General features: G+C 40.3%; 1 protein-coding gene across 5 annotated transcripts in view; it reads left to right on the top strand.

Moving 5' to 3' along the window:
- The window catches only part of mmadhcb (metabolism of cobalamin associated Db), a 90,073-nt gene that overhangs the window by 1,247 nt on the left and 61,446 nt on the right, over nt 1-27,380 (top strand). Inside the window, exons 2-8 of one of the 5 annotated variants that reach the window (XM_077580430.1) lie at nt 5,233-5,312; nt 5,621-5,716; nt 6,103-6,175; nt 11,092-11,128; nt 17,709-17,853; nt 18,055-18,263; nt 25,663-25,753. In XM_077580430.1, coding sequence (XP_077436556.1) covers nt 6,174-6,175; nt 11,092-11,128; nt 17,709-17,853; nt 18,055-18,263; nt 25,663-25,753 — 484 coding nt within the window. In that variant the 5' untranslated portion in view covers nt 5,233-5,312; nt 5,621-5,716; nt 6,103-6,173. Of the gene's footprint in view, nt 1-5,232; nt 5,730-6,102; nt 6,176-11,091; nt 11,129-15,969; nt 17,512-17,708; nt 17,854-18,054; nt 18,264-25,662; nt 25,754-27,380 lie in introns of those variants that run through there. The other 4 variants (XM_077580431.1, XM_077580434.1, XM_077580433.1 and 1 more) reach the window with 4 other exon arrangements.

Genomic DNA, 27,380 nt, shown 5'->3' with positions numbered 1-27,380 from the left:
CATTTCAATGGGTATGCACTCTTGTGGAGTAAATAGGTTCAATGACCTGGTATTGAGTTAGAACGTTGATATGTACAGTATAAAGTTCATTGAAAATGAGCGAAAGGTTGAAATTGAGAAAAAAAGAGGTGTGTGTCATCCAGCCGACATGCCACTATGATGCAGCACTGATTTGGTTCAATAGGTCGCATGACCTGAAAGCTATTGAGCGAAAATGCTCATTTTTGTTGAAAAAAAAAAAATCATTTAAAATAAGTAAAGACCTAATATTAAAAATGAAAAGGTTTGCATCATCCAGCAGACATGCCTCTACAATGCAGCACTGATTTGGGGTCAATATGTCACATGACCTGGAAGCTATTGAGCAAAAATGCTAATTGTTTGCAGAAAAAAAAAATAGCGGAGACCTAAAAATAAAAAATGGGAGGTGTGCATCATCCAGCAGACATGCCACTGCGATGCAGTGACTTTGCATACAACTTTGTCGCCAATAAATGGTAAATTGTACTTCATTTATATAGCACTTTTCCACCTTAAAAGGCCCTCAAAGTGCTTTACATTCAACTACTCATTCACCTATTGATGACGCAGCATCAGGAGCAACTGGAGGTTCAGTATCTTGCTCAAGGATACTTCGACATGATCACATAAGCATGGGACCAAACCCACAACCTCTGGGTTGGGAGATGACTACTCTACCACTGAGCCACTAGTCTTTACAATCAACTGTACTCCTAGTAGACCAGTGATGTGGCGTGATGTGATGACGATGCTTAATATCATCTATTTGCACTGCTGTTTCCCTATTTTTATTTAATAGTGCTGTCAAAGTTAAACCATTAACTCATTGATTAATCACGACAAATTATCAGATTAATCATGCATTAACACAGATTAATTGCTATTAATTCTGAGCGTTTAGCTGACAGCGGATGGTTACGTTAAAGGTAGCACAGATTGTTTGAGCAATAAACATAACTTTGTTAAAGTAAAGCATTTAATGAATGTTTGCGTATGACATTCAGAAAATTTGTTCATGTCAAAAATATTGGGGTAATTTGTTTTTCTTTTTAAAGAAGGATGAGAGTAAGCAGTGGATCAAAAACAAAAAAAACATACTCATAACATAAAATTTTGAAATAATAAACACATAAAAGATGCTCTTCAAATTTGGCGGGCAAAAAATGTACTGAAAAATTGACTCAGAGTAGAGCCGCTGCTTCTCCACATTTGGCATGTCTTCTGGATGATGCACACACGTTATTTTTTTCATTTTTGGTCTCTTTTTTTAATTATTTTGTTTTCTGCAAATAATGAGCATTTTTGCTCAATAGCTTCCAGGTCATGTGACCTATTGACCCCAAATCAATGCTGCATCATAGTGGCATTTCTGCTGGATGATGTACACTTCTTATTTTAATTAATTCTTTTTTTTTTTTTTACAAAAATTAGCAGTTTTACTCAACAGCTTCCAGTTCATGTGACCCATTGACACCAAATCATGCTGCATCGTAGTGGCATGTCTGCTGGATGATGCACACCTCTAATTTGTTATTTTTATGTCACCACTTATTTTTAATGAATTTTTTTAGCAAATAATAGCATTTTTGCTCAATAGCTTTCAGGTCATGTGACCTATTGACCCCAAATTAGTACTGGCTCATAGTGGCATGTCTGCTAGATGATGCACACCTTTTTTTTCTTAATTTCAACCTTTCCTTTGTTTTAAATTAACTTAATATTGTACATATCAACGTTATTACTCAATACCAGGTCATGGAACCTATTCACCCCACAAGAGTGCATACACAGTGCAACATGAATTGGTGCTGTGTTATAGTGAAACTGTTAGTAGTAAAAATCTCTCACACACACAAAATAATGCTAGAGGTTTCATATACATCCAAATAATTTTTTTATTTTATTTTTACAAATATTCAGTTTTCAGAGCCTTTCTGTTATGAGAGTCATTTATAAGCTAATATAGGTATCAATGTGAAAGTGTTTTTTTATTTTGATACTTGCTTTTATGAATAAAAAATGTTGCCGTAAGTATTAACAAATGAATAATAAAAAGGTATCTTCATTAGTGTACGTCCTAAAAAACAAAAATAAAATAAAAAAGGTATCTTCATTAGTGTACTTCCAAAAAAAAAATAAAAAAATTTCTCATTTCATGCACAAATCCAGAAGGATGTTGAATTGTTTCTAGGTGGTTTCCGCAAAAAGACAAAGGAAATTAAACAGCATACAATTGATATCCTTTTAATCTACATGGAGTAAGAGCAGCGCAAGTTAAGCGATAAAAGCCTCTGCCTTGGAAAGTAAAACTCTCCCTTTTAAAGTTTTTTTTTTTTTTGCAGCTATTGTGATTATCTGTGCAGTGTGCAGCATTCTCAGCAATTAGTCTTGTATTTGTTTTTAATCATTTTATTAACTCTTTGACTGCCAGACGTTTTCAGAAACGGGATGTCGCCAGTGCCAGCCGATTTAAGCATTTTGACTGATCTTTCAAGGTCCACAGAAAATGTTGTGTTTGGACTATGGAAACACACATACTACCAAATGAAAGATTGAACTCTCATCTTTCATCAGAAAAAGCACCATGAAGGTGACTTTTATTGATATATCTGCTTCAAAGACAACCAGTTACTCATTTTGACAAAGTTTGTTTCTACCTTATGGTGGAAAATGGTTAGTTTCACCGAAATGCTCTGTTTTGAAACAAAAAGCGGAGAAAAAGAGCTTTTTGTGAAACGATGTTATTTCATGCACTCTAGTGAATTGTACACTTCTTTTTGTCCATGAATGATGCCACAAACACCTAAATAGTGCTTTACTTCTGTATAACACTATCACCAACAATGAAAAAGTGTTTTTTGGTTGCAAAATACGTTTATTTCCATTCAACAGTGTAACAATTTGACAAAACAATTTCGCAAACTAGTTACAAATGTGTGCAACTGTGGTACTATTTACAATTATGTGGATGTTTCAAATACAGTTTTTCTTTTTGTAATGCTCCCCTGTGTGCAAGGAGACGCAGCAGGATTTGCACAACAGATTAATTTCACTTGCGATGGCTCCTTTCGCGTGCAGGCGTTACACTTTCTTGACGGCCTTTTTTTCCGGGGAATAGCAAAGCAGACTGTACCCACTCCTCCGATGAATATGCATTGGACTCGGGGCACTCTTCGTCGTCCGATTGAACGTCCGCCTGAGGCTCGGTTGTGCTCCGCTTTTTCCGGTGTTAGCATCGCTAGTCGGTGAACCTTTATGACGTCGTCATAGCCGCCGCGTCAACGCTTGCAACTCCAGCGTCAACCTCGGAGTCACCATCATCATCATCGATATCAATGTGCTCTTTAGCGTTGGTCGATGCCTTTCGTCTTTGAAAAAAATTCCCAAGTGTGAGCTGCCTGCAACCGGTCGCCATTGTTCGCTTCTTCAGCCATCTAGCTCCGCCTCACGTCTTCTACTGCCGCGTCAATGCTTCCAACCTCGGAGTCACCATCATCATCATCGATGATGATCATCGTCGTCATCAATGTGCTCTTTAGCGTTGGTCGATGCTTTTCGTCTTTGAAAAAAACTGCTCGACCGTGAGCTGCTTGCAACCGGTCGCCATGTTTTCTTCCCTTCCCCAGCCATTGTCCCCTCTAGCTCCGCCTCACGTCTTCTACTGACGCCTACCCAATCTTGTCAAAAGAGAGTCATTGCTGCCATCTAGGGGCCAAAAATAGTCATTAGGCTAACTAGATCTGCTTGAAACTTTCACAGCAGCTGGCCAAGGCTTTCCTCCACCCGTTTCAAAAAAAAAAAATAATAATTGGATGACGTCTTTTAACGTCATTGGCGGCCCTCAGTAGGTTTTTACTTGACGTCTTTTAACGTCCATGGCAGTCAAAGAGTTAACAGATTCACAATTTGCACACGATGCTAAAGTTTCAACCTTCGTGGCTCTCTTCTTCGGCTGTCTTAATGAAGTATGTCATTACGCAGGTCTGACCCAGTGTGCCACCCAGTGTTCAGAAAGAGACAATAGCTTGTGTGGAATCTCTGGTTAAATGGGAGCGACTTGTAAATGTACTTGACACGCTGTTGTATTGAATTTAAAATGTTCAAAATAAGGTCCAAAGTTCCAAACCAAGTCCAAATAATCAAAATGGTGTGAATTATGTCACCTGTTCCACAGTCTACACATCGCCAGCTTTTAAATTAGATGCATTACGAAAAATGCGATTGGCAACAATTTGAATAAATTAGGTTTAAAGTTGCTAAACCTAGGTGTTTTGACAGCAAGGCCTACACTCATTTTAAGTAAATTTGGTGGCCTACCTTTGCCACAAAAGGGAAATGGCATTGAATTTCTCACCTGTTTCACATTCTACAAATTACCACCTTTCAAATTAGACCTAATTTGAAAAATCAGATTAGCAAAAAAAATAATACATTAGGTTTAACCTACCAACATAGGCGTTTACAGCAAAGGCTATACTCACTTTGGGTGAACTTGGTGACTTTGATGGCAATGCCACAAAAACAAAATGATTTTCTCACGTTTCACACGGTTTACATCGCCAGCCTTCAAATTAGACCAATTATGAAATGAACTGAATCTGAACGGCACTGAATAGCTCCCTTAAGTTTTAAAGCAATAAAACAAAGTTTTCCAAAATTTCAGTATGACTTAAGCTAAATGTTAATATATTACTTACCGGTATCTTTGTTTTAAGTTCACACAGGGAATTGCAGGGAGTTCCCAGGCTCAGCAGAATCTCTTAGAAAGTTAAAAGTATTAGAGAGTTGTCTACTTAGAGTTTCTGATTCACTACAAATCGTTTTATCAACCTGTAACAGACTTGTACTTATGGTTGACAAAAAAGAAAAAGAAAAGATCAACTGTGGACGTAGTGTGGAATGTTAGATTCTAACCAATAACAAAGGTGCTTTGTTATTGATTGGCTCCTGGCTTGTCAATCACACTTCTTGCGTATGTGCCGCCGAGTGCGTAGTTTGCGTAGGCCTCTAACATAACAATATTTACTAGCGCGGCGGCAGTATAGCTTCTTCCTACTGTAGCTAGCTTCTCGCGTGTGTGTTCAAAGTTAACCAACAATGGCAGAGAAGGATACAGGACCACCGAGCTGCAAAATAAAGACTTTTTGAGGTTGCTGAACGGAGGAGACAAGAACTGAAAGTCAAACAAAAGACATAAACATTTTGGGTGAGTCTTTTCAGTGATGGCGTTTGCTAAAGCAGCAGAGAGGTCTGAAGACGGATGCTCTGGTCGCTAAGTTTCTGCTGGACAGGTAACTTCAGTTTACTTTTTGAGTGGGAACTATAGTTTATGAAGCTTGTTAAATATGTGAAGTTGTATGACACTCACGTCAATGCAGCTCAACAGTTTGTTTATTGACGCTAACTTTTCCTACTTACACAGCAAATGTTTTTCAAGCCTATGTCGTCTAGCTTATATATGAACAGTAGCGTAGTGTAAAAAATGTTAATCTCTTTAAAATAAATTATTTATAGCGAACACAAAATATTATTGTCATGCAGGTTGTGTTCACAACGTGTGTAAATTTATCTTTCTCTGTATATGTCCATGTCATTGCAGTTATGATAATATCACGTCAACATCATTACCGCACAGTTGGTGGGTGAGACAACAACTTCCTGCATCCACCATAGTGAAGGAGTCACTGTCGGACAGGCGAGTAGTTTGTGTAAGAAAATAATAGATAATATAATAGAAAATATATAGATTGGTACTGGGTTATTGCATGTATACACACAGACAGGCAGATACCAAGTCTGAGAAAGGGGGTAACTATACCTCGTGCAAGGCTCTACATAACATAGGCTCCTCCCCGTCATGCTAAATCCCATGTATACAGTACAGCAGTACAACATAGGGCATGGCCAGGGTTCACAAACAAGCAGAATCTGGTCCAAATTACGACCAAAAGATCTGAAATTTAAACCAGTGTCTGAAGCTGGACTAAACCAAGTTTTGAGAGAAGGATTTTAATGCTGCCAATCAAATTTTGTCGATTGAAATGAAGGTTGATTGATTAACAATACTTTATCCAATTGCAGGGATGCAGATTTCTCTGTCAAAGGAATAGAGAAGTTGGGCAGCAGCAGCAGCAACAAGTCAGCAGAGGGCTATGTAAGTTTCCAGTATGCAGATGACATTCTCTCTCTGCAGTTCCAGAGTGTGGCATGAGGTGGTGACAACATTGCAGGCAGAGTCTTGCTTACACACCTGAGTTTCATCAGTTTGATTGGCAGTGGCCAAGTTCGGTTCTCGAGAGCCACTATCCAGCCTGTTTTCCATGTTTCTCTCCACTAACACACCTGATTCATGATCAGGATCGTTATCAGGCTTCTGCAAAGCTAGCTGATGAGCTGATCATTAGATTCAGATGCACTGAAGGAGGGAGACATGGAAAACAGGCTAGATAGTGGCTCTCGAGGACTGAACTTGGCCACCCCTGGTACAGAATCTCCCTTTGTTCTGCGCCGGAAGATTCCCTTGCTATGCTCACTGTGTTCTTGCCACGTTGCTGTTTGTCTCCTCCTGCCACGCACATCATTCAGGAAGTTTCCGTTATCCGGCTGTTTTTCTTTTTACGAGTCTCTCCCTGGTCAAAGTAAGGTGATTTTCTGTCGCTACTTACTGAGCAAGGTGACCTTCTGTTGATTGAGAACAAATGAACTGTTTGCTCCGGTCTCTCTGCATCCTGGGTTTTATATTATTATTTATTTATTTATACTGTGATCTACCAATGCTGTTGTAAATATATGGTTCTGAAAGAAGCACGAAACATAATCTTATAAATTCCTAAAATGCATTATTTTCTTTCCTGCAGAGAAACCATCTCAGTGAACAAGGCCGCCAGCCTCTACCACTTGACCCATCTATGCAGTTACATGTATAGTTAGTAATTATATATATAACACCAAATAAATAGTATACACTCTAAAGGTTTTACACTGAATAAACAGTTCTGTTGTAATTTTGCATTTAATTCTTATTTATGCATCTATTGTCATACTGCAAAATGCAATGTACAGATGTCTTCCAACGTACTCTACATCAAAGCTTCAGCTTCATTCAAAATTGCAAAATGTTCAAGTATTTTTAGTTTGGAAATTGTTTATATGAACTTGAGTAAATGTATGTAATTCAGATCAGAACATATATTAAAGTATTAGACAAATATTCCAACAAACCTTTTATTGCACACATAACAAAAATAATTCACAGTAAATATTGAGGTGTTATCTATTGCACAATTTAAAATTGTTTATACAGTGCTGCTCAAAAGTTTGTGAGCCCTGCAGGCATGGTCAGACTTTTTATATAAAATATTAAAATGAACTTATTAAATGTTTAGTCATATCCAAATCTACATTGCTGACATTGAAAATAATGGACTTGAACAAAAATAATGATAATATTGTCATTCATTGTTGAACAAAAGTTGTTGATTTAAGAAAAAACTCAGACTTCATGGGTGCAAAAGAATGTGAACCTCTCACTTAATCGGACATTGCACCTCCTTTTGCAATGAGAACTTCATCCAAACACTTTCTTTAGTGATTTATCAGTCTTTCACATCTACTTAGTGGGAATTTTTGCCACTCTTCCTTGCAAAATGCCGCCAGTTGAGAGAGGTTGGATGGGCCTCTAGTATAAACTGCCCGCTTCAGGTCTAATTTGAAAGAATTAAAGTCAGGATTCTAACTGGGCACATCCAGAACATGAATCGTGTTGTTCTTCAGCCAATCCTTGGTTGTATTGCTGGAATGCTTTGGATTATTGGTCATGTTGCATGATCCATCATCTACCAGGCTGTAACTCAGAGGTGGGCAATCTCGGTCCTCGAGGGCCGGAGTCCTGCAGGTTTTGTAGGTTTCTCACTTCCAACACAAGCTGATTCCAATCAACAGGATCGTTATCAGGCTTATGCAGAGCTTGCTGATGAGCTGATCATATATCAGCTGTGTTGGAGAAGGGCAACACGCAAAACCTGCAGGACTCCGGCCCTCGATGCCCACCACTGCTGTAACTTCACAAAGGATGGCTTCAGGTTATGTTCCAGGATTTCACAATATTCCTCTGAATTCTTGATTCCCTGGATTATGTTGAGTTGTCCGGGTCCTGAGGATGAAAAAACAACCCACAATTTAACATTCTCACCCCCACGCTTCACTCTAGGGTGAAGGTTCTTTTGCTGGTAGGCAGTGTTGACTTTTCACCAAACATGACTGTTTTAGTTGTAACCAACAGTTCAATTTTGGACTCATCTGTCCACAGAAGGCTTCAGTGTTGACCAGGTACTCGCTGGCAAAGTTGTGACGGGCAGCTTTGATCTTTTTTTTTTGTGAGCAGAGGCAAGCCTTCCATGAAAGCCTTGTCAATTGACTTTTCCTCTGATATTTGAAGCATGCACATGTGTCCCAGATGCAGCAAGAGAGGTCTGCAAATCCTTTGATGTGATGTTCGAGTTGGCTTTTTACCTGAATTATCATTTTTCTTGTGGTTCTTGCTGATATTTTTATAAGGTCATCAATTTGTAGGCAGGATTGTAGTAATTTTCAGTGTTCTCTAGTTGCAGATGATCTGCTTCACAGTGGAATGAGGAAGCTCAATTTTGTTTTAGTCGACTTTATAGCTTTCCCCAGACAGATGTGCTGTCACTACCCACTTCCTGAGGTCCCCTGAGATTTATCTTCCTCTCAGCATGACTGACCAGTATGGGATCACCTGGGTTAGACTAAAGTGATGTTTTTTTTCTCTGTTTCAGTCAGTGATGCACAATGTCTTTGCTAAACCTCTACCAATTTGTCCTACCTGATCCTGCTTGACTGCTTGTTTTGAGCAATGCAGCTCAGGGTTCACTTACCTTTGCACCCACATGAATTGACCAAAAACTCTTTAATTATGTTTTGACTACACAATTGATTAAAAAAAAAAAATGCATTGAATTGATAAACCTACACCTGTTATTTCATATAAAATGTAATGGTTCAGATTGAACAACAAAATCAGGTTGAAACCATTGGAAAGTCCAAATTTCTCAAGAGGTTCACAAACTTTTGAGCAGTACTGTATGTCTGAGTTTACACTCGTATATCATTCTAGAGTCGTCTGGCAATTCGCACTACACCATCTTCAAGTATGAAGAGGTCTACAGTATGTGTTGCATCAATCACACACAATGTTGAGGTTCTTGTCCACAGCATTTCCTCTCCAGAAGTGTGGGCATCTCCTTGTATTTCGCACATTCATACCAGCTCAGTGGTTGTGGGGTAAGGAGGTTCTACTGGAGTTGCATTTGAGGTGTTCAGGTGGTCAAAATTCAGACTGGACTCACGGTTGAGGCACCCCTCAAGCAGCACTTGACATTCTTTATGGCTTAGGCTCTTAATGCGCTAGCCTGTAAGACAAACCAAAATCAAAATGAGCATTTACGGGTTCACCAGTATATAATTGCGTTCACCAGTGGAAAAACCTGTAGTAATGTGTACTGAAATGTCATTATGTCAAATTGGCTCAAATGCAATCACATTCATCAACACAATATGTGCGTGCTCTCTCCAGCATTACAAATTGGCCAGGTAATATTACAATAATAAGTGCCTTTTTTTGCAATCAGATGTACATGTAACTATCAAACACGTACATATAAGAAAGGATAACTTACAGGTCTCCTGAAACATATCTGGTCACTTGCAATCCTCTGGGCCTGGAGATTTTGGACTCTTGCTATGGCGTCCTGAGACAAATCAATCGTCCAGTAAACTGCCTCGACCTCTGGTGGTGGTCAACCTAGAACTAATAAGCAACAAACAAGAAAGGAAGACAAGAGATTTAGATTATTTTTTACTCGCGAGGAGAAAGGACAGAGATGTGCACAGATTACCATCTTCTACCCGCTCTGAGGCACTACCACAAAAAAGAGGTATACAAGTAATCAGGACTATATTTTGAGGCAGTAAACTACACAAGTGTAAATAATCCATATTTTTAGGGAGTAAACTACACCAAAAATAAACTATTAGTAAAAATGAACATCAAATGTTGCAGTTGCACTCAGCTACACATTTTTTAAAAGGCTGAAGTTGAACATTGCAAATATCTATTAAGGCATACAAGTGTTTAGAAAGTGCACTTTATTCTATAAATGACTGTCTAACTTGTCGTATCACTGGTCTGAATTTTCTTTGCTATTGGAAGACTTTTTGCAATATAAACAGGCATGTCAATGTGCTCCTCTGTGTGTCTTTCTCTTCTCGGCTTGTAAATGAGCACCAATGTAAAACACGCACGGAGGACAACTTCAAGCAGCAAAGCAATACACAGTTACACATTGACTGAGCATGAAGCTAACCGTGAGCTAATGGCTATTAACAAAACAAAAATTCATCTCGCTTTATCTTGTCCACCAAGACTGGTTGGTTTCGCCCTCCTGCCGCCACACTGGCCATACAAAACAGCAACTGAGCAAGCAAAGTCGCGGTGTGGGCTCTCCTTGCTGCGGAGGCTGTCTGCCGACTGCCGAGTAGGCTGCGCGCCGCTGCGGGAACGATACCATGTATCGATACCTAGACAAAGTGATATCGTATCCGGATACGTCATGTTAGCATCCATACTTTTCAAAGTATTGATACTTTTGACAAAACTATTGGTAGTCACTAGTTACATAACCATTGCTGCGCTAAAGGGGGAGGGAGCACAGCAGCAACCATCAAGTAATTGAGTCATTGTGCAGATATTAATACAGATGTGTCTTCCTTCGGTGCTGAAGGTTTCAACAGTCAAAGTTCAACAGTTCATCCGCAAAGTGTTTCAGCCGCTATCTTGTGATAAGGCACAGTTACTGTTTTGCAACTGCAGCTTCTGCTCTCTTCACAAACGACCCCAACCCACATTGTTCAAACATAGGTCACACTGCTGAATAAATGCTTTGCAGTACTATAAGAGTACATTTGTTCTAACAATTCCGACGCGCATCCTACCATGTAATTGGATATGCTTGGAAAAGGTTCTTTATGGTTTCTTTCTCTAATTCACAGGTATCCAACTGTCAAATGCAAGAGGAGGATGGCGACTGTAAGTTCCTTGCATGTACTATTTTCCAGAAATACAGGGTGACCCAAAAAAAGGGAATTTTTTAACAATCCAATAAAACCAAGAGAAGAAAAATGTATTTTTTAATATTTTTATTTTGAGCGTTTTGCTTGTTGCGACGCAACGGATGACTTGACTGGTCCTGCAGAACGTGTGTCTGCTGTTCATATTGCCGGCATAAATTATTATGACCAAAGTCAACAAAACAACTTTGTCCTGAAATCACGTTCGATCGCCAATTAAGGGCACTACAAGAAGACTAAATTACGCTGATATTGTATTGCACGGTGCCTGTTACCAGTGTTTAGGGCGTCTTTGTGTTAGCGTGCTAACGGTGCTAGCGGCTGCTGCTAGAGCCATCGAACTACTTTTCAAAAGCAGTCTAATCGATGTATTGATTACACATTTTGATGCTGACAGCCGACACTGTTGCCGTTCCTAGAGATCAGTTTAACAAATGGGGCTCACTCAATTGTGCAGTTGATGGTCGGCAAAGTCACAATTGTGGTTCTGATGTTACTTTGTCTCACAAACTAAAAACTACTTAACTCGGAACTTCATTTCATACAAAGTGCTTTACATGGAGTGAAAATAAGTCATGGATAAAGACAGGTAAAACAAAAATATCACCATATAAATTGATAAATATGTGGGTAAATGAATAAGTCAATAAAATAACACAAGTAGGGAAGTAAATCAAATTAAATTAAAGGCACCATATAACATTAAAACAATGATGAGTCTCATGCCGAGTCAAGTGGGGAGAGATGTGTCTAAAATCTCCCCAACTTTCTAGAGAGGAAAACAAAGTGCTGTTAAGCACAATCTAAATTTAAGTAAAAAAAAAAAGAAAGTTGATTATCTAGTAATGAAAGTTGGTTGATCATTAGTAAGTGGAAATATATTTTTAATGTCCTCTGTATTCAAAATTGTTCTTTCACCAAGCAATTTTTTTTAAAATCCAAATACCTGATTATTATATAGAATTTTCCTTAAGATATTTGAATACCAAAATATTTGATAGCTGCAGTACGAGAGGGGACTGCAACCCGCAGAATGGCCATTGGGAATTTCATGAGTACCCAAATGCCCAGTCCATCCACGGCAACAAATCGAATAATAATGGCTTGATGTCGGTCAAACAACGAATCAGCACGTTGGACACTGCACCATCACTCCTCGGAATAAAGTTCAGGCTCAGAATTTTTTTTTACTTTAAGCCCTGCATTTAAGAAACAATGTTAGATTTTTCTTTTGTTTTTGTTACGTCCTGTAGATGACATCCTGTACGAATCCATTGAAATATGCTGTTGAGATTCCTCATTGACCACTGCATCATCTCAGCTGGGATTCCATCATTGTTTGATTGTAAATTGCATGTTTTAAGGTTTCAATTACTATAAATAAAATGTTTCTTCCATCACACTTGGTTTTATCGGATTGTTAAAAAGTCCCCATTTTTTTTGTCACCCTGTATTTCAATAGCAATGGTTTATATGGATTTTGCCTTTATACACCACCACATGAATGGCAACAAAACAAAAGTCATGTTATCTCAAATGTAAGTAGGGCTGTCAAAATTAATATTAAGTAATCAATTTAATCGACAACTGTTTTAATAATCAAGTACAGTAATCGTTTGGAGCAATTTTTTAATTAAAAAATAGTCCAAATGCTCTGATTTTCTGCATATAAAGAGTAACATCGATTTCTGTAGTCCTAAATGAAAAAACACTGACTATCTTCTGTGTTTAATCAAAATAAGACATTTGCAAACATCTGTTTTTACTTCGGAAAACAATGACCAAACCGGTAACATAGTACAACATCAATCCCCCTTTTATTTAGTCACTATACGAATACAAAATAAACACCAATCACTGGTTAATAAAGAGTAATCAAGGAAAAATGCTTTTATAATACATTTTAATGCAGAATTTAAATTAATCCAATTAGTCAATTAATCAATTTAATAATCAATAGATAAATCGATTCTAAAAATATTCGATAGTGACAGCACTAAATGTAGCCGATTGCACAAAAATATGGCATTTACCAAAATTATTGCAATTTCTGGAGAAATTGCATGGGAATGCTGAAAATGCTGAACTGCACCACTGAGCAGTGTCAGAGAGCTGGCAATGATGATCAGTTGTATGTATGGAAGTGGGTGTGGAAAGTGGGATTTCTAAAATTTCAATGTCTGTCCCATTGAAAATGAATGGGGGAAAGTTGATATTTAACGTTAAATTGCGCAAATACTGCAAGTAATGTGGAATCAGATGGTATACACCCTGGGAGGCGTGAATTTTTGAAGCAAATTGAAATTTTAACGGTGTAAATAGGAAGTATTATGTGGGAGTTGTTACACGGCAAAAAAGTGGAGAATAAAAAGTGCCTGATATAATGATAACTAGCTGAAAGGTGAATGCTACTAGCTGAATGCTAAGCCTAATTCTCATGAAGGAAATCGGAAGATAAATTTAGTGAAAATTACAAAGTATTAATAGTAAAATAATTTGACAATTATTTGTATTCAATATTGCATACAGTATATGTTAAAGATTAGATCACCAGCCCTTTCTCTTAACCACTCAGCCACTTTAGCCATAAAATAATCTGTGACATTGTATGTAATTGCAGTGAATATGTCAGTATATACTGAAAGCTTGCATTAAAAGTAGAATTTTGAATATAGAACAGATGATATAGAAACAAAACTTAATAATGACAAATTACATCAAAATTAATTGATGTGAAGTCATTTGACAATGATTAGTATTCAATATTGCATTTCTACAAAAGAGTTGTCTCTAGCAGAGATCAAACACACAACTTTTAGTGTGGCAGACAAAGACTTGAACCACTAGCCTAACTTGTCTTGTTCAAAAGTATGGCTTATGGTGTATTTATATTGAAAAGTGACATCTGATGCTGAAAGCAACACTGAATGGGGCCACTTGCTTTTAAACATTTCAGTGAAATTATAATGAATTTCCTGATATGATAGTTGGTTAGCATGCAATCACTTAGCATGATTGCCATGGACACATTTGCTATGTACAGTCTGAGGTGGGATTCAAACCCGCGACCTCATGGTTACTGGACAAAGACTTAACCAAGTTGATATTTAATGTTAAATTATGCGAGTACTGTAAGTAATGTGGAATCAGACGATAAATACCCAGGAAGGCGTGAATTTTTTAAGCAAGTTGAAATTTGAACAATGTAAATCGGATGTATGTGGGAGTTGTCTCTCTCTTTCAGCATTCAGACAAAGTGCAATTTCTTCAGAAATTGCGTGGGAATGCTGGAAAGCTGAATGCTATTAGCTGATGTCGTGTAACATGTTTGACATGACATGAACAGGTCATTTGAACTGATGGAACAAAGTATCATCACGTTTAAGGGTGTTATCAGAAATGTGTTGCAAAAATTTATGTAACAATGTTGTGATGATTAAGGGTGTGCCAACATCATGTCATGAGAAAGGATGGAATGTTAAATGTGGGTTGAAGCTCAGGTTATGGTTAATACATGTAGTTTGAGGCTTCAAGACCGATGGTCATATTTTGCAATATTTCACCACTCTTGATGTAGTCTTATAGCCCTAATTACTAGTCAGCAATTATAAAGTGCTTACTAGTTTTATACAACAACTTTTGCGTTGAGATCCTTCTCAGTGCTAGCATAGAATTTTAATCATATTTAGTTCTCAGTATACATTTGCTTATATGGCCCCACTTTGTCCACTAATAAATAATGAACCAAGTCAAGTTTATTTATATAGCCCTTATTCACAAAAGAGTCTTGAAGGGCTTTCACATGCCCACAGTTGACAAATATTGACATCCCGTGATCATGTTACAAGTTACATGTTGGTTAGTTTTGGGGTCATATGATCGAACTTTCTCCTGTGCATCAAAAGTCCAGATGCAGCATTTTGTACTAACTGCAGAGTTTTAACCCTAGTCATGGGAAGACCAGAGAGTAATACGTTACAGTAATCGAGGCGAAACGTAAAAACGCATGAATTATAATCTCTGTATCACCAGATCTGACAAATTTTAGCAATGTTGCGAATGTGGAAAAAAAGCAGTTCTAGTAATAAGGTGAAAGAAGCAGTTCTAGTAATAAAGCGTGTTATTAATTAATGAAACACAAACTAAGTCACTGGATCTCTGAAATGCACGAACAAATCTTTTAAGAGGCCCGTGAACTATGCCCATATTTGGACTTCCTAGAGTGTGCTTTCGTCTACAGCGTCTTGTGACTCGTCAGCGCGCCGCTAAGTGCATATGTGTCATACTGTCAATGTACAGTATGCTATTATACAGTTGTTCTCAACCTTTTTTCAGTGACATACCCCCTGTGAAATATTTTTTCAGCCGAGTACCCCCTAACCAGCGCAAAGCATTTCTGATTAAAGAAAAAATAAAATTAAACACAGTGCTGTGCCATCATTGTCTGATTTATTAAACTTTGGAACTCTATTTGTATTTATGTGGTCTCTTGATTTATTTGGAAATAAAAAGGTATAACTAAAATAGAAAAAAAATAATTAATTTAATTAGAAATAAAGATTTGTGCAAATATAAACATAAAGTGTCATCTTTGGGGATCATAGTAAAGCTCTGTTCTCAAAAATAAATAATTAACTGAATTTTAAATATAGTTTTCAAATGATTGACAGGTGATTCTAAGTGGTATATGACAAGTTGGGTCAAACCATTCTGTTATGGGGGAGATGCTGGGTTTTTAGGACACTGAAATTGAATAGCCTACTGAATATAAAATTCATTTTATGACCTTATCTTTTAAAGAAATATGCCCGGAACACCTCTCCAGGGTGGCGTCCAGGAGGCATCCGAACCAGATGCCTGAGCCACTTCAACTGTCTCCTCTCCACATGGAGGAGTAGCGGTTTGACCCTGAATCCCTCCTGGATGACTGAGCTTCTCACCCTATCTCTAAGGGAGAGCCCGAAACACCCTTCGGAGGAAACTCATTTTGGTTGCTCGGATCGATCCGGGATCTTGTTCTTTCAGTCACAACCCACAACTTGTGATCATAGGTGAGGGTAGGAACGTAGATCGACTGGTAAATTGAGAGCTTTGCCCTTTGGCTCAGCACCTTCTTCACCACAATGAACCGATACAAAGTCTGCATTCTGCAGACGCTGCACCGATCCGCTTGTCGATCTCCCGCTCCCTCCTGCCCTCACTCGTGCACAAGATCCCAAGATACTTGAACTCCTCTACTTGGGGCAGGATCTCATTCCCGACCCGGAGAGGGCACGCCACCCTTTTCCGACTGAGGACCATGATCTCGGATTTGGAGGTGCTGATCTTCATCCCAACCGCTTCACACTGCTGCGAACCGCTCCACACAGTGAGAGTTGGAGAAGACTGCTTAATGAAGCCAACAGCACCACATCATCTGCTTAAAGAGATGCAATGCTGAGGCTACCAAACCGGACTCCCTCAACGCTTTGGCTGCGCATAGAAATTCTGTCCATAAAAGTTATGAACAGAATCGTGACAAAGGGCAGCCTTGGCGTAGTCCAACCCTCATTGTGAACGACTTACTGCCGGCAATGTGGACCAAACTCTGACACCGGTCATACAGGGACTGAACAGCCCGTATCAGGGGGCTCGGTACCCCGTACTCCCGAAGTACCACCAACAGGACTCCCCGAGGGACACGGTTGAACGCCTTCTCCAAATCCACAAAATACATGTAGACTGGTTGGGCGAACTCCCATGCACCCCGAGGACCCTGCCCAGGGTGTAGAGCTGGTCCACTGTTCCACGGCCGGGACGAAAACCACACTGCTCCTCCTGAATCCGAGATTCGATTCCCGATGGACCCTTAACGCCATCACCCCTGAATAGACCGTACCAGGGAGGCTGAGGAGTCCGACCCCTCGTTGGCTGCTTGGAAATTGGCTGGCAGTGAATAGGTTAGCCTTCCTTCTGCTCTGTGACAGTAGCCTGTGGGAGGAAAAAAAAACATGTGACGGAACACATACTTCTTTATTTAACAGCAATTTACCTTGGTTCCATACAAGCGAGATTTTTGTATGTACTGGACTTGCTCCGGACCCAAACCGCGGTCAACGTTTTAAAAATACCCGATCTACGGCAAAAATGAAGGAATGGCCTCACCAACTTTTGGAGGGGATTGTATGACTTTTATTGATGGGACATCTGGCAGAAGGAACAAGATGAACTCAGACATGTACAGTATAGAGAAGGTGTAGGCAACCCTGGTCCTCGAGAGCAGCAGTCCTGTGTGTTTTAGATGTTTCCCTCCTTCGTACTCTACTCCATCCTTGCAACATTCAACTTATTTCAATTAAAGGTGTAAGTCTAAACTTCTTATCTGGATTGTAATATTTCAATTTCATTGTGGTGGTTTATAAAACGTGGTGTCCAAACAATGAAATCGCTATTCACATGGCACCGTATGCCCTCGACCTGTTTATCTGACACATATGTTACGCTCAATTTTCTTAAATAGGGCCCTGTGTGTACAAAGTAATGTATGATTATTCTATCAGGTGTTGTACAGTAGAACCAGACTGGCAACTTATCTCCCTGGGCTTAATGCTCTGGTGCAGCATATTGCCAGTACCATGGGCTTCTCTACTATTGGATCCTCCGGCCCTGGTGATCTTAATCTGACAGAAGCTACTTCAAAAAATGGTATGGCATGTTTTTTTTTGCCATTCTCTTTTTCACATTTTAAATAACAAGAGAATTAGAAGGCTGCTATACCAGCTTTATTGACAAGTGTTTTTTGTTTAGTCTGTAACATCCCAAATGTCTAGACCAGAGTAAAAAGTACTGTGGTTTGAGAGTGACAATGTCCGTTTAAGTACATTTGCTTGTTGCTTTCTGTTTCAGGACCAAATACATTGGGTCATGATGAGACCATGGGACCTTTCAATGCCGAAGACCAGCTTTACTTTATGCCCAGTAATGTAGGGTTTGAATGTCATTTGCAGGTTTTAGAACAAAAGATAAGACTGGCAAAAAGGATGGTCCCTGATCTGCTGCATACCCCATCGAGCCCTGAGAGACGCATGTCTGGACTGTTTATCAAAGATTTTTTTGTAAGCAGTACGGTATATTGCAGTGCTTGGATTAAGATAAAAACAGTTCAGACAGTTCATAACTTTTTGTTCTGGGGTGTTCATCTGCCCTCCGGGGTCCCATTGCGGTGGTTGGGGGGTTTTGGGTAGGGGTCTCTGGGGGCTGGTGCGCCTCCTGCCCCTGCCAGGTTGGGAGAGGCCCCGCTTTTAACTCACTCCACTAGTTTTGCACAATACAGTTTGTAAATAGACACATAGGGGACATAACACACTCCCTGGGGGGGGGCTGCAACTCCCCTCCAATTTTAGTCCACAACTTGGAGGGGCGGGTGAGTCGGAAGCAGTGCTGCGGTCCCCCACCTCGCCACCATGCCCCCCTATTTTTTTTTAATGCTCCATATACACTTACCAACACACCTCTGGGAAGCAGGTGGATTGGAGCGGGGGGGATATAATTTCCCTCTGCTCCATCTCACCTGCTCCCAATTTTAATGCACCACACACACACACTTGTTATACACTGGGTGGGCTCACATCCACGGTGTAGGGGTAGAGTTCGCCAGCTCGCCGACTGGCGAACTCTACAGTAACAGTAACAGGGTTAATTAACTGCCAGTGGGACATGCAGGGAACACCTCTCCAGGCAGGCGTCCAGGAGGCATCCGAACCAGATGCCTGAGCCACCTCAGCTGGCTCCTCTCAACATGGAGGAGCAGCCCGGATTACCGAGCTTCTCACCCTATCTCTAAGCGAGAACCCGGACACACTGTGGAGGAAACTCATTTCAGCTGCTTGTATCCGGCATCTTAATCTTTCGGTCACGACCCACAGCTCGGGACCATAGCTGAGGGTAGGAATATAGATCAACCGGTAAATCGAGAGCTTTGCCTTTCTGCTCAGCTCCTTCACCACAATGGACCGATACAGAGTCCGCATCTCTGCAGACGCTGCACTGATCTGTCTGTCGATCTCCGGCTGCATCCTGCTCACTTGTGAAAAAGACCCCAAGTTTCTTGAACTCCTCCACTTAGGGCAGGATCTCGTCCGCTACCCGTCCAGCCTTTTCCAACTGTGGGCCATGGTCTCGCATTTGGAGGTGCTGATTTTCATCCCAACCGCTTCACACAGTGAGAGTTGGAGATCGCGGCTTGAAGAAGCCAACAGCACCACATTATCTGCAAAAAGCAGACATGCAATGCTGAGGCTACCAAATCGGACCCCCTCAACGCTTCGGCTGCACCTAGATATTCTGTCCATAAAGGTTATGAACAGAATTGGTGACAAAGGGCAGCCTTGGCGAAGTCCAAATGTCACTGGAAACGAATCCGACTTACTGCCGGCAATGCGGACCAAACTCTGACACCGGTCGTACAGGGACCGAACAGCCCGTTTCAGGGGGCTTGGTACCCCGTACTCCTGAAGCACCCCCCACAGGACTCCCCAAGTGCCTCGGTCAAATGCCTTCTCCAAATCTACAAAACACATGTAGACTTGTTGGGCCAACTCCCATGCACCCTTGAGGACCCTGCTGAGGGCGTTGAGCTGGTTTACTGTTCCACGGCCGGGACGAAAACTACACTGCTCCTTCTGTATCCAAGATTCGATTTCCCGACGGACCCTTAACTCCAGCACTCCATGAAGGGAGGCTCAGTAGTCTGATCCCTCTATTGACATTTTGCACGGGAATGCCCCCTGCAGATGGCAAAATAACTACTTGCATCTATCAAAACCGTTGAAGCTCGGAAAGTGTGTAGTTCTGTATGTAGTAATTAATCAATTATCTTCTAAAACTGGTCATATATTGTTGTTGCGGTAGCTTGTACTAATAGACAAAGATGTAAACCAAACTTTTTATCACATACCTGCTAATGAAGAAAGAAGACAGCGATGGATAGCAAGTGAAAGGACTGTCAGCCTTCAAAGTATTCATGGATATGCAGCGCTCATTTTTTAAGGGGTTAGTAGATCACTGCTCATATATTTTACTAGCAAACATACGCTAAGAAACAGTGTAAAAGAGGTTATGAATTACAATGTGTTTCAAAGCACATTAACGAGCCACATACTTTTCTGCATTGACGATGCCTTTCCAGATGTGGAAGCTGCCCATGCCACACTTACTCATGCAACCCTATACGATCACAGATGCAGGCTTATAAACTTGAGTGCTGATAATAACTTGGGTTGTCCTTGTACTCTTTAGTCAGTATGAAATAGCGCCAAAGTTTTCTACAAAGAACTTCGAATCGTGATTCGTCTGACCACAAAACAGGTTTCCACTTTGCCACACTTCATTCTAAATAACCCCTGGCCCAGAGAAACGCTTGTGCTTCTTGGTCTGCTTTAGAAATGGCTTCTTCTTTGTACTGAAGAGTTTCATCTGGCAACGGCGGCTGGCACGGTGTATTGTGTTCACCCACAATGTTTTCTGGAAGTATTGCTGAGCCCTTTCTGTGATTTCCCTTACAGTAAGCATTCATGTTTGCGGTGCAGTGCCGTTTAAGGGCCTGAAGATCATGGGCATCCAGTATAATTTTTCGGCCTTGACCTTTACACACAGAGATTGTTCCAGATTCTCTGAATTTTAGGATGATCTTTTGCACTGTAGATGAAGATTACTTTTTTCGCTGGTAAACACCTTTCTGATATTTCTACACTATCTTTCTGTGCAACATTGGACGAATTGGTGATTCTCTTCGCTTCTGAGAGACACTGCCACTCCAAAAAGCTCTTTTTATACTCCAATCAAGTTGTCAATGGACCTCTTTTTTGTGTAATTGATTAATTGCAATTGACTTTTCCAGCCTTTTATTGCTACCTGTCCCAACTTTTTGGAGATTTGTTGGCACCATGAAATTTACAATCAATATATTTTCCCCTTAAAATTACACATTTTCTCAGTTTAAACTTTTGACCTGTCATCTATGTCCTATTCTGAACAAAATATAGAAATTTGCCACTTCCACATAATTGCATTCAGTTTTTATTCACAATTTGTATAGTGTATCAACTTTTTTGGAATTGGGTTTGTACTCCCGGAGTTTGAGCCAGCGACCCAAAAAAAAAAAGGTACGCATCCAGGCTTTTTAAGCTTTTAAATCAGCTCCAGTATAAGGGGATACGGCATTGACTACATGATATGGGTCGTGCAGCTGGTGTTAATTCTGGCAAAGTCGGCAAGTTTATGAAATCAGCGAACACAGCAGGCGATAGAAGGTAAAGGTCTGTTTCCAAACTAGGGATCTCCAAATTGTGATTTCCACAGTATTTTGGATTTTATAGGCATTTAAGTAACACAAGACCTATAACTCATTTTCCAGTATTTGATTAGGCATTGTGTATAATTAAAAGTGCAAATATCCCTGGCATCTTATACCCTGAATAAAAAACAAACTACTAATTAAAATTAAGAACATACCAAGAGCAATGCCATTAACCTGCTCACGTGATCGAAAGACTTTGGCTTTGTTCATTTGAATGGGAGTTTGCTGACGTAAAGGGCAACAAAAAGACCGTTTTTTATATCTCAAATACTGATTCTGATCAGAGTAAATTCTTCAGTTCGTCAGGTTTCATGTCATTCTGTGTGGGGTTGGGGCGGTGGGCTTGTGTGGCCTTTCCTAATGTAGGCTTAAGCGCGCTGAGCACACAACATATATACTTCCGGCAGGAGGTTCAGGGCCCCCAGAACCAGGCTGAACCGCTACAAAAACTCATTCCTGCCGACATCCATCAAACTGCTTAACAACCGACATTAATTAAGTGCAATAAGATATATATATATGGTTCAATGTTGTGTACATACTCGTGTGTGTATATATATATTTAGGAGTGTGTGTGTGTGTGTGTGTGTGTGTATATGGGTGTGTGCAATGTACTTCTCTACACATGTATACTTCTGTGAAGACTTCTGGGAAGTCTTCTACTTATTGCTGCACTTATTATTTATTTAATTTTAATTTTATCTCTTTCTATTCTGTTGTTTTCTCTTTACTGTAAACGGGGAAAATAAAAGTATATCGTATCGTATCGTATCATAAGGTAGCTGTCCTGGCAGAGTGAAAGTCACCCTCCAGGTTAGGGACCATCCACAACTTACATCCAGAGTGACCAATGTCAATGGTGACTTGACTGTTAATTTGAGCCTCTGTATTGTGCAGATGGTCCCTAACTCTAGTCGCTACGGGCCGGCTGAATACATCGTCCTTATCGAGCCACAGTTTCAACTCTACTTTCGGTTGGACACAAATCTTTGTCGAGTCCCCCGTTGCTGTATGGCTTTTGAAGAAGTGCTTCTTTGCTATAGGGTGTAATTCCACCTTTGTGTATGTCTGCCGTGGGATGCAATAATTTCTCGTGAGACTCTTTGTAGTCATCTGAAGGGATGTTGTACTTCGCTTGTTTAATGCACCCGATACGTCACAATGATCACGTGACTGTCCAAAATGGCCGATACTGTACTTACACAGGCATTCACTATAGAGAAAAACCTTGACATGGCTTAATGTTAGAAAACTATGGCCAATCGCCACCAAAATTCACATGCACATCTCTACTTATGCCCGCATCAATGTCTAAAAATATCACAACTTTAAGCCAGTAATACCTTGTTACTTTACACATGGACCATGTACATAATAAGAATGTTTCTGCCTCATATTGCACTTAAAGTTGTGTTCCTAAATCTTAAACGGCTTGAACATTTTGAATAGATTTTTTTATTTATTTAACTCTTTGACTGCCAGACGTTTTCAGAAAAGGCATGCTGTGGGTGCCAGCCGATTTAAGCATTTTGACTGATCTTTCAAGGTCCACAGAAAATTTTGTGTTTGGACTATGGAAACACACATACTACCAAATGAAAGATTGGACTCTCATCTTTCATCAGAAAAAAAAGTTTGTTTCTACCTTATTCCGTTTTTCAGTAATCAACAATAGAAAATGGTTAGTTTCACCCAAATGCTCTGTTTTGAAACAAAATACGGAGAAATCAAGCTTTTTGTGAAACGATATTATTTCATGCACTCTAGTGAATTTGACACCTTTTTTTCCCATGAATAATGCCACAAACACCTAAACAGTGCTTTACCTCTGTAAAACACTACCACCAACAATAAAAAAGTGTTTTTTGATAGCAAAATACGTTTATTTACATTCAACAGTGTAACAATTTGCCCAAAAAAATTTGGCAAACTATTTACAAATGTGTGCAACCGTGGTACTATTTACAATTGTGTGGATGTTTCAAATACAGTTTTTCTTTTTGTAACACTTCCCTACGTGCAAGGGGACGCAGCAGGATTTGCACAACAGATTAGTTTCACTGCGATTGCCCCTTCGCGTGCAGACGCTACACTTTCTTGCTGGCTTTTTTTTCCGGGGAATAGCAAGTATATCGTGCAGTGTGTGTTTGGCCATGTTGCCATCAAGTCTTCTCTCAGGATCATGATACAGTGACGTTACGGTGGTGTTACGTTTGGCTTCCTCATGTCCTTCAGTTCTTATACCGGGTGGTAGATGTTCTGATCCATCTTATCCACTACATTCATGGTGGAATCGTAGTCCAGAACCAGTGTCTTCTCCGTGATCAGACTGTACCCACTCCTCCGATGAATATGCATTGGACTCGTCGTCCGATTGAACGTCCGCCTGAGCAGAAGTACTCGGTTGTGCTCCGCGTTTTCCGGCGTTAGCATCGCTAGCCGGTGAGGCTTTATGACGTGATCATAGCCTCCGCGTCAACGCTTCCAACTTCGGCGTCAACCTCGGAGTCACCATCATCATCATCGTCGTCATCAATGTGCTCTTTCTTTGCATTGGTGGATGCTTTTCGTCTTTGAAAAAAATGCTCAAGCGTGAGCTGCTTACAACCGGTTGCCATTTTCGCTTCCTCAGTCATTCTCCCTTCAACACTCTAGCTCCGCCTCACGTCTTCTACTGACGCCTACCCAATCTTGTCCAAAGAGAGTCATCGCTGCCATCTAGTGCCCAAAAATAGGCATTATACTAACTAGATCTGCTTGATACTTTCAGCACAGCTGGCCAAGGCTTTCCTCCACCCGTTTCCCAAAAAAAACAAAAAAAAACATAGTGAACGTGTTTTAACGTCTTTGGCACTCCGTAGGATTTTACTAAACGGTTTTTGGCAGTCAAAGAGTTAATGGGCGGAAAACGTTTTACAGAATGAATTAAGACAAAGTAGTATTTGTCGTTTTTTTTCCTGATCTGAAAAACGATCCGATCCATGACTCAAATCCGTGATCCGATCCAAAACCGTGACTTTTGTGATCCGTTGCAGCACTAGTTAGTACAGTACTATAGGGCTTAGAAAGTATCACTCGCGAAAAGTGAGGGACCTTTGTAAATGCCTTCAGGTCATGACTACCAATTAGGGCCCGACCGATATGCATTTTTTTAGTCCGATATTGATTTTTGGCGGGTAAAAAATACCGATTGCTGATTATTTAAAATTATATATTTAATGCATCAAATTAATTTAATGGTGTACACACTTAAAGTGAGTACAGGAGAAAGTGTGATTGGATTCTATTAAAATAACTTGTTTTTCACACATTGAGTGCCTTTGCGTAGTGTTATCTCACCTGTGGGTATGTGTTCCCACAGCATTTGTGTGTAAATATTCGTTACTTGAAGGAAAAACACTCCCGAAGTCGATGCTAACATCCTGTTAGCATTTGAATGGGATCCCCAATTCGCTTTTAGCATTAGCGCTATGCTAGCGATGTTTTTAAAACAAATACTTTTTTGTATTTAAATATACATTGGATGTAATTCTTAGCCTCGTGTGTTTAGTTTAACAGTTAACTCCAACTGGGGCGTCATTAAACATCTTAAAGGACATTTAGGGACAACAGGATAACCAGAATAACACCACGCTACACACTTGCTAGTTGCTAATGCTACGCAAACAAAATGGTGCATTCAGGGTACTTTCACAGAGTCGGAAACTTCGGTTTTCTTCGATGATAGCGTTAAGGGGAAAATAATCGGCCAGTTGGCTCATTTGGCCGATTGTTTTGGCCGATGTTTGAAGGGCAATAATCGGCTGATTCTAATCGGCAGCCGATTAATCGGTCGGGCCCTACTAATAATATACATTTTAAATACATATGTCATTTTTGGCACATGAACACGGGAGTAAATATTTTCTCCTTTGTGGCGAAGCAAATATGAAACAGAAAATGTTATGCCCGGTCCCCATTGTATAGTATTTCGAAAAGTCAAGATTTTTTCCCCTAATTGTTGTCTCAGGGCAGTGATATGTGATAAATTAGCACTATTCACCTGCAATTGAAATTTTGAATCACAGCAAAACTACACTGAACAAAAATATAAACCTTAACACTCTTGTTTTTGTGTGTGTATGTGTTTTCGTGTGTTTGTGTTTATGAATGTGCAGGATGAGACAGCCACGAATCACAATACCATTAAAGCAAACCAGTCATCTGTGGAGTGTGTCATACAGTCATGCCCTGAAAAACTAAAGCAAGGTAATTCACTGACACAACACAAAAAAGAAAAAAAGTGAATTGAGGCTCAGCAAACATTTATTCTCTTTAACTCATTCACTCCCAGACATTTTCACTGAAGCAACCCCCTAAATTGTTTTACAGGATTTTGACTGATTTTGCAAGGCCCACAGAATATTGTGTTCTATTACAGTATGTAGCGAGTATTTGGGTTGCCATAATGGCTTGTGAGAAATTTAGACGGTACTGAGGGGCAATCTCTGGGGCACCACGTTGACTTTGCTTGTTTGTAGGAACAAAATAAATGATAAAAATCCTATTAAGTATTAATAATCTGAAGTTGCTACTTTAGTTAATCATGGAGTTCTTTGCTTTAATAAGAGAATTACTAATCCACTCAGTAAACACAAAGGATTCGGCAGAAATAGAATTTCTAGACAACAAATTTATTTAGTAAACACACACATATATCAGTCACAACCTAACCTATTAATGAAACGGAATAAAAATGCGAATCAAAGATAAAAAGCAAACATCTAACCTAACTAAGATAAAAAAGGTAGATGAAAAAGGAAGATGGGGATTAGAGATGGAAGCGTTTTGACCTGTCAATCCTTTTATATTTGAATAAAACGTTGCACCAGTAGTATATGGTCAGATTGCAATGAAGGTGCACTCACGGGCTGCTTCAGATATACGAGAGAGAGAGGGACGTCGACCCTCAGTTGAAGAAAACTCCGTTGGATGCGATCTGGGCGGTTGGCGCACGCGCAGCTGGAATGCTCCCCTGGAGTCTCTGGCTGCTGGTCGTGATGTGCTTTAGCGGTTGAGAGGCCGCAGGCAGTCGGTTTGGGCGCGGCGGTTTGTCTCGGGCGCACGGCTGGAGCAGAAAGGGGTTGCTGGCGCGCAGCGGCTTGGTGCCTAACAGCCGTCGTGGAACCGGGTCGGCGGGGCGCTGCGTGATTCAGAGAGCGGAAGGTAGGTTGGTCGGCTCTTGGCAGGAACAGACGCGCGCTTTGGGGATGCGCAGTGTGGCTGCGAGTCCTTGCGTGATGCGCGCTTTGGGGCGCGCGCTGTGGGTCAAGTCCGGGGCTCAAAGAAAGAAGCCGCGTGGTCGCTCTCAGCGTTCGGCAAACTACTTCTCTCGTGATGGTCAGGAGAAGTTCATAGGGCAAAGAAGAAGAGGGCAAGAGGGGAAGAGCAGGAGGGCAAGAGAAGGACGTTCCTTCGCCCGCTGGCTTTTAAACTGTGTCCCAGGGGGCCGGCAGTTTGGTCCCGCCTCTTCCGTGCGCATGAAGCAGATTTGGTCGACTTAGACCAAGCTTTTGTGATAGCATTTGATAATGTTTTGATCAAAATTGACAAGCCAGATGCTTCATTTATAATTCTGAACACATTTCAAACATTACCGCGATAATAAAGTTATTGAATCCGCTAAGCTTACTAATAAGATAAACTTAAGTGGCTACAGAAGTTACACACATCATTCATTTGAGATAGACATATAGGTTGTGTACAAAGCTAAACAGCAGAAGTCAGTCAAGCACATAGAGTCCGTTTATGTCCCGAATTATGTAAACTTCAGATTAATTAGGAGCGGCAGGATTCTTGAGGATAACAGATAGTGACCGCTGGAGGGCACTGTTGT

This window comes from Vanacampus margaritifer, chromosome 11 (genome assembly GCF_051991255.1).
Source record: "Vanacampus margaritifer isolate UIUO_Vmar chromosome 11, RoL_Vmar_1.0, whole genome shotgun sequence".
NCBI classification, from domain to species: domain Eukaryota; kingdom Metazoa; phylum Chordata; class Actinopteri; order Syngnathiformes; family Syngnathidae; genus Vanacampus; species Vanacampus margaritifer.
The sequence above is the reverse complement of the archived record's forward strand: the minus strand, read 5'-3'. Positions and strand labels throughout refer to the sequence as shown.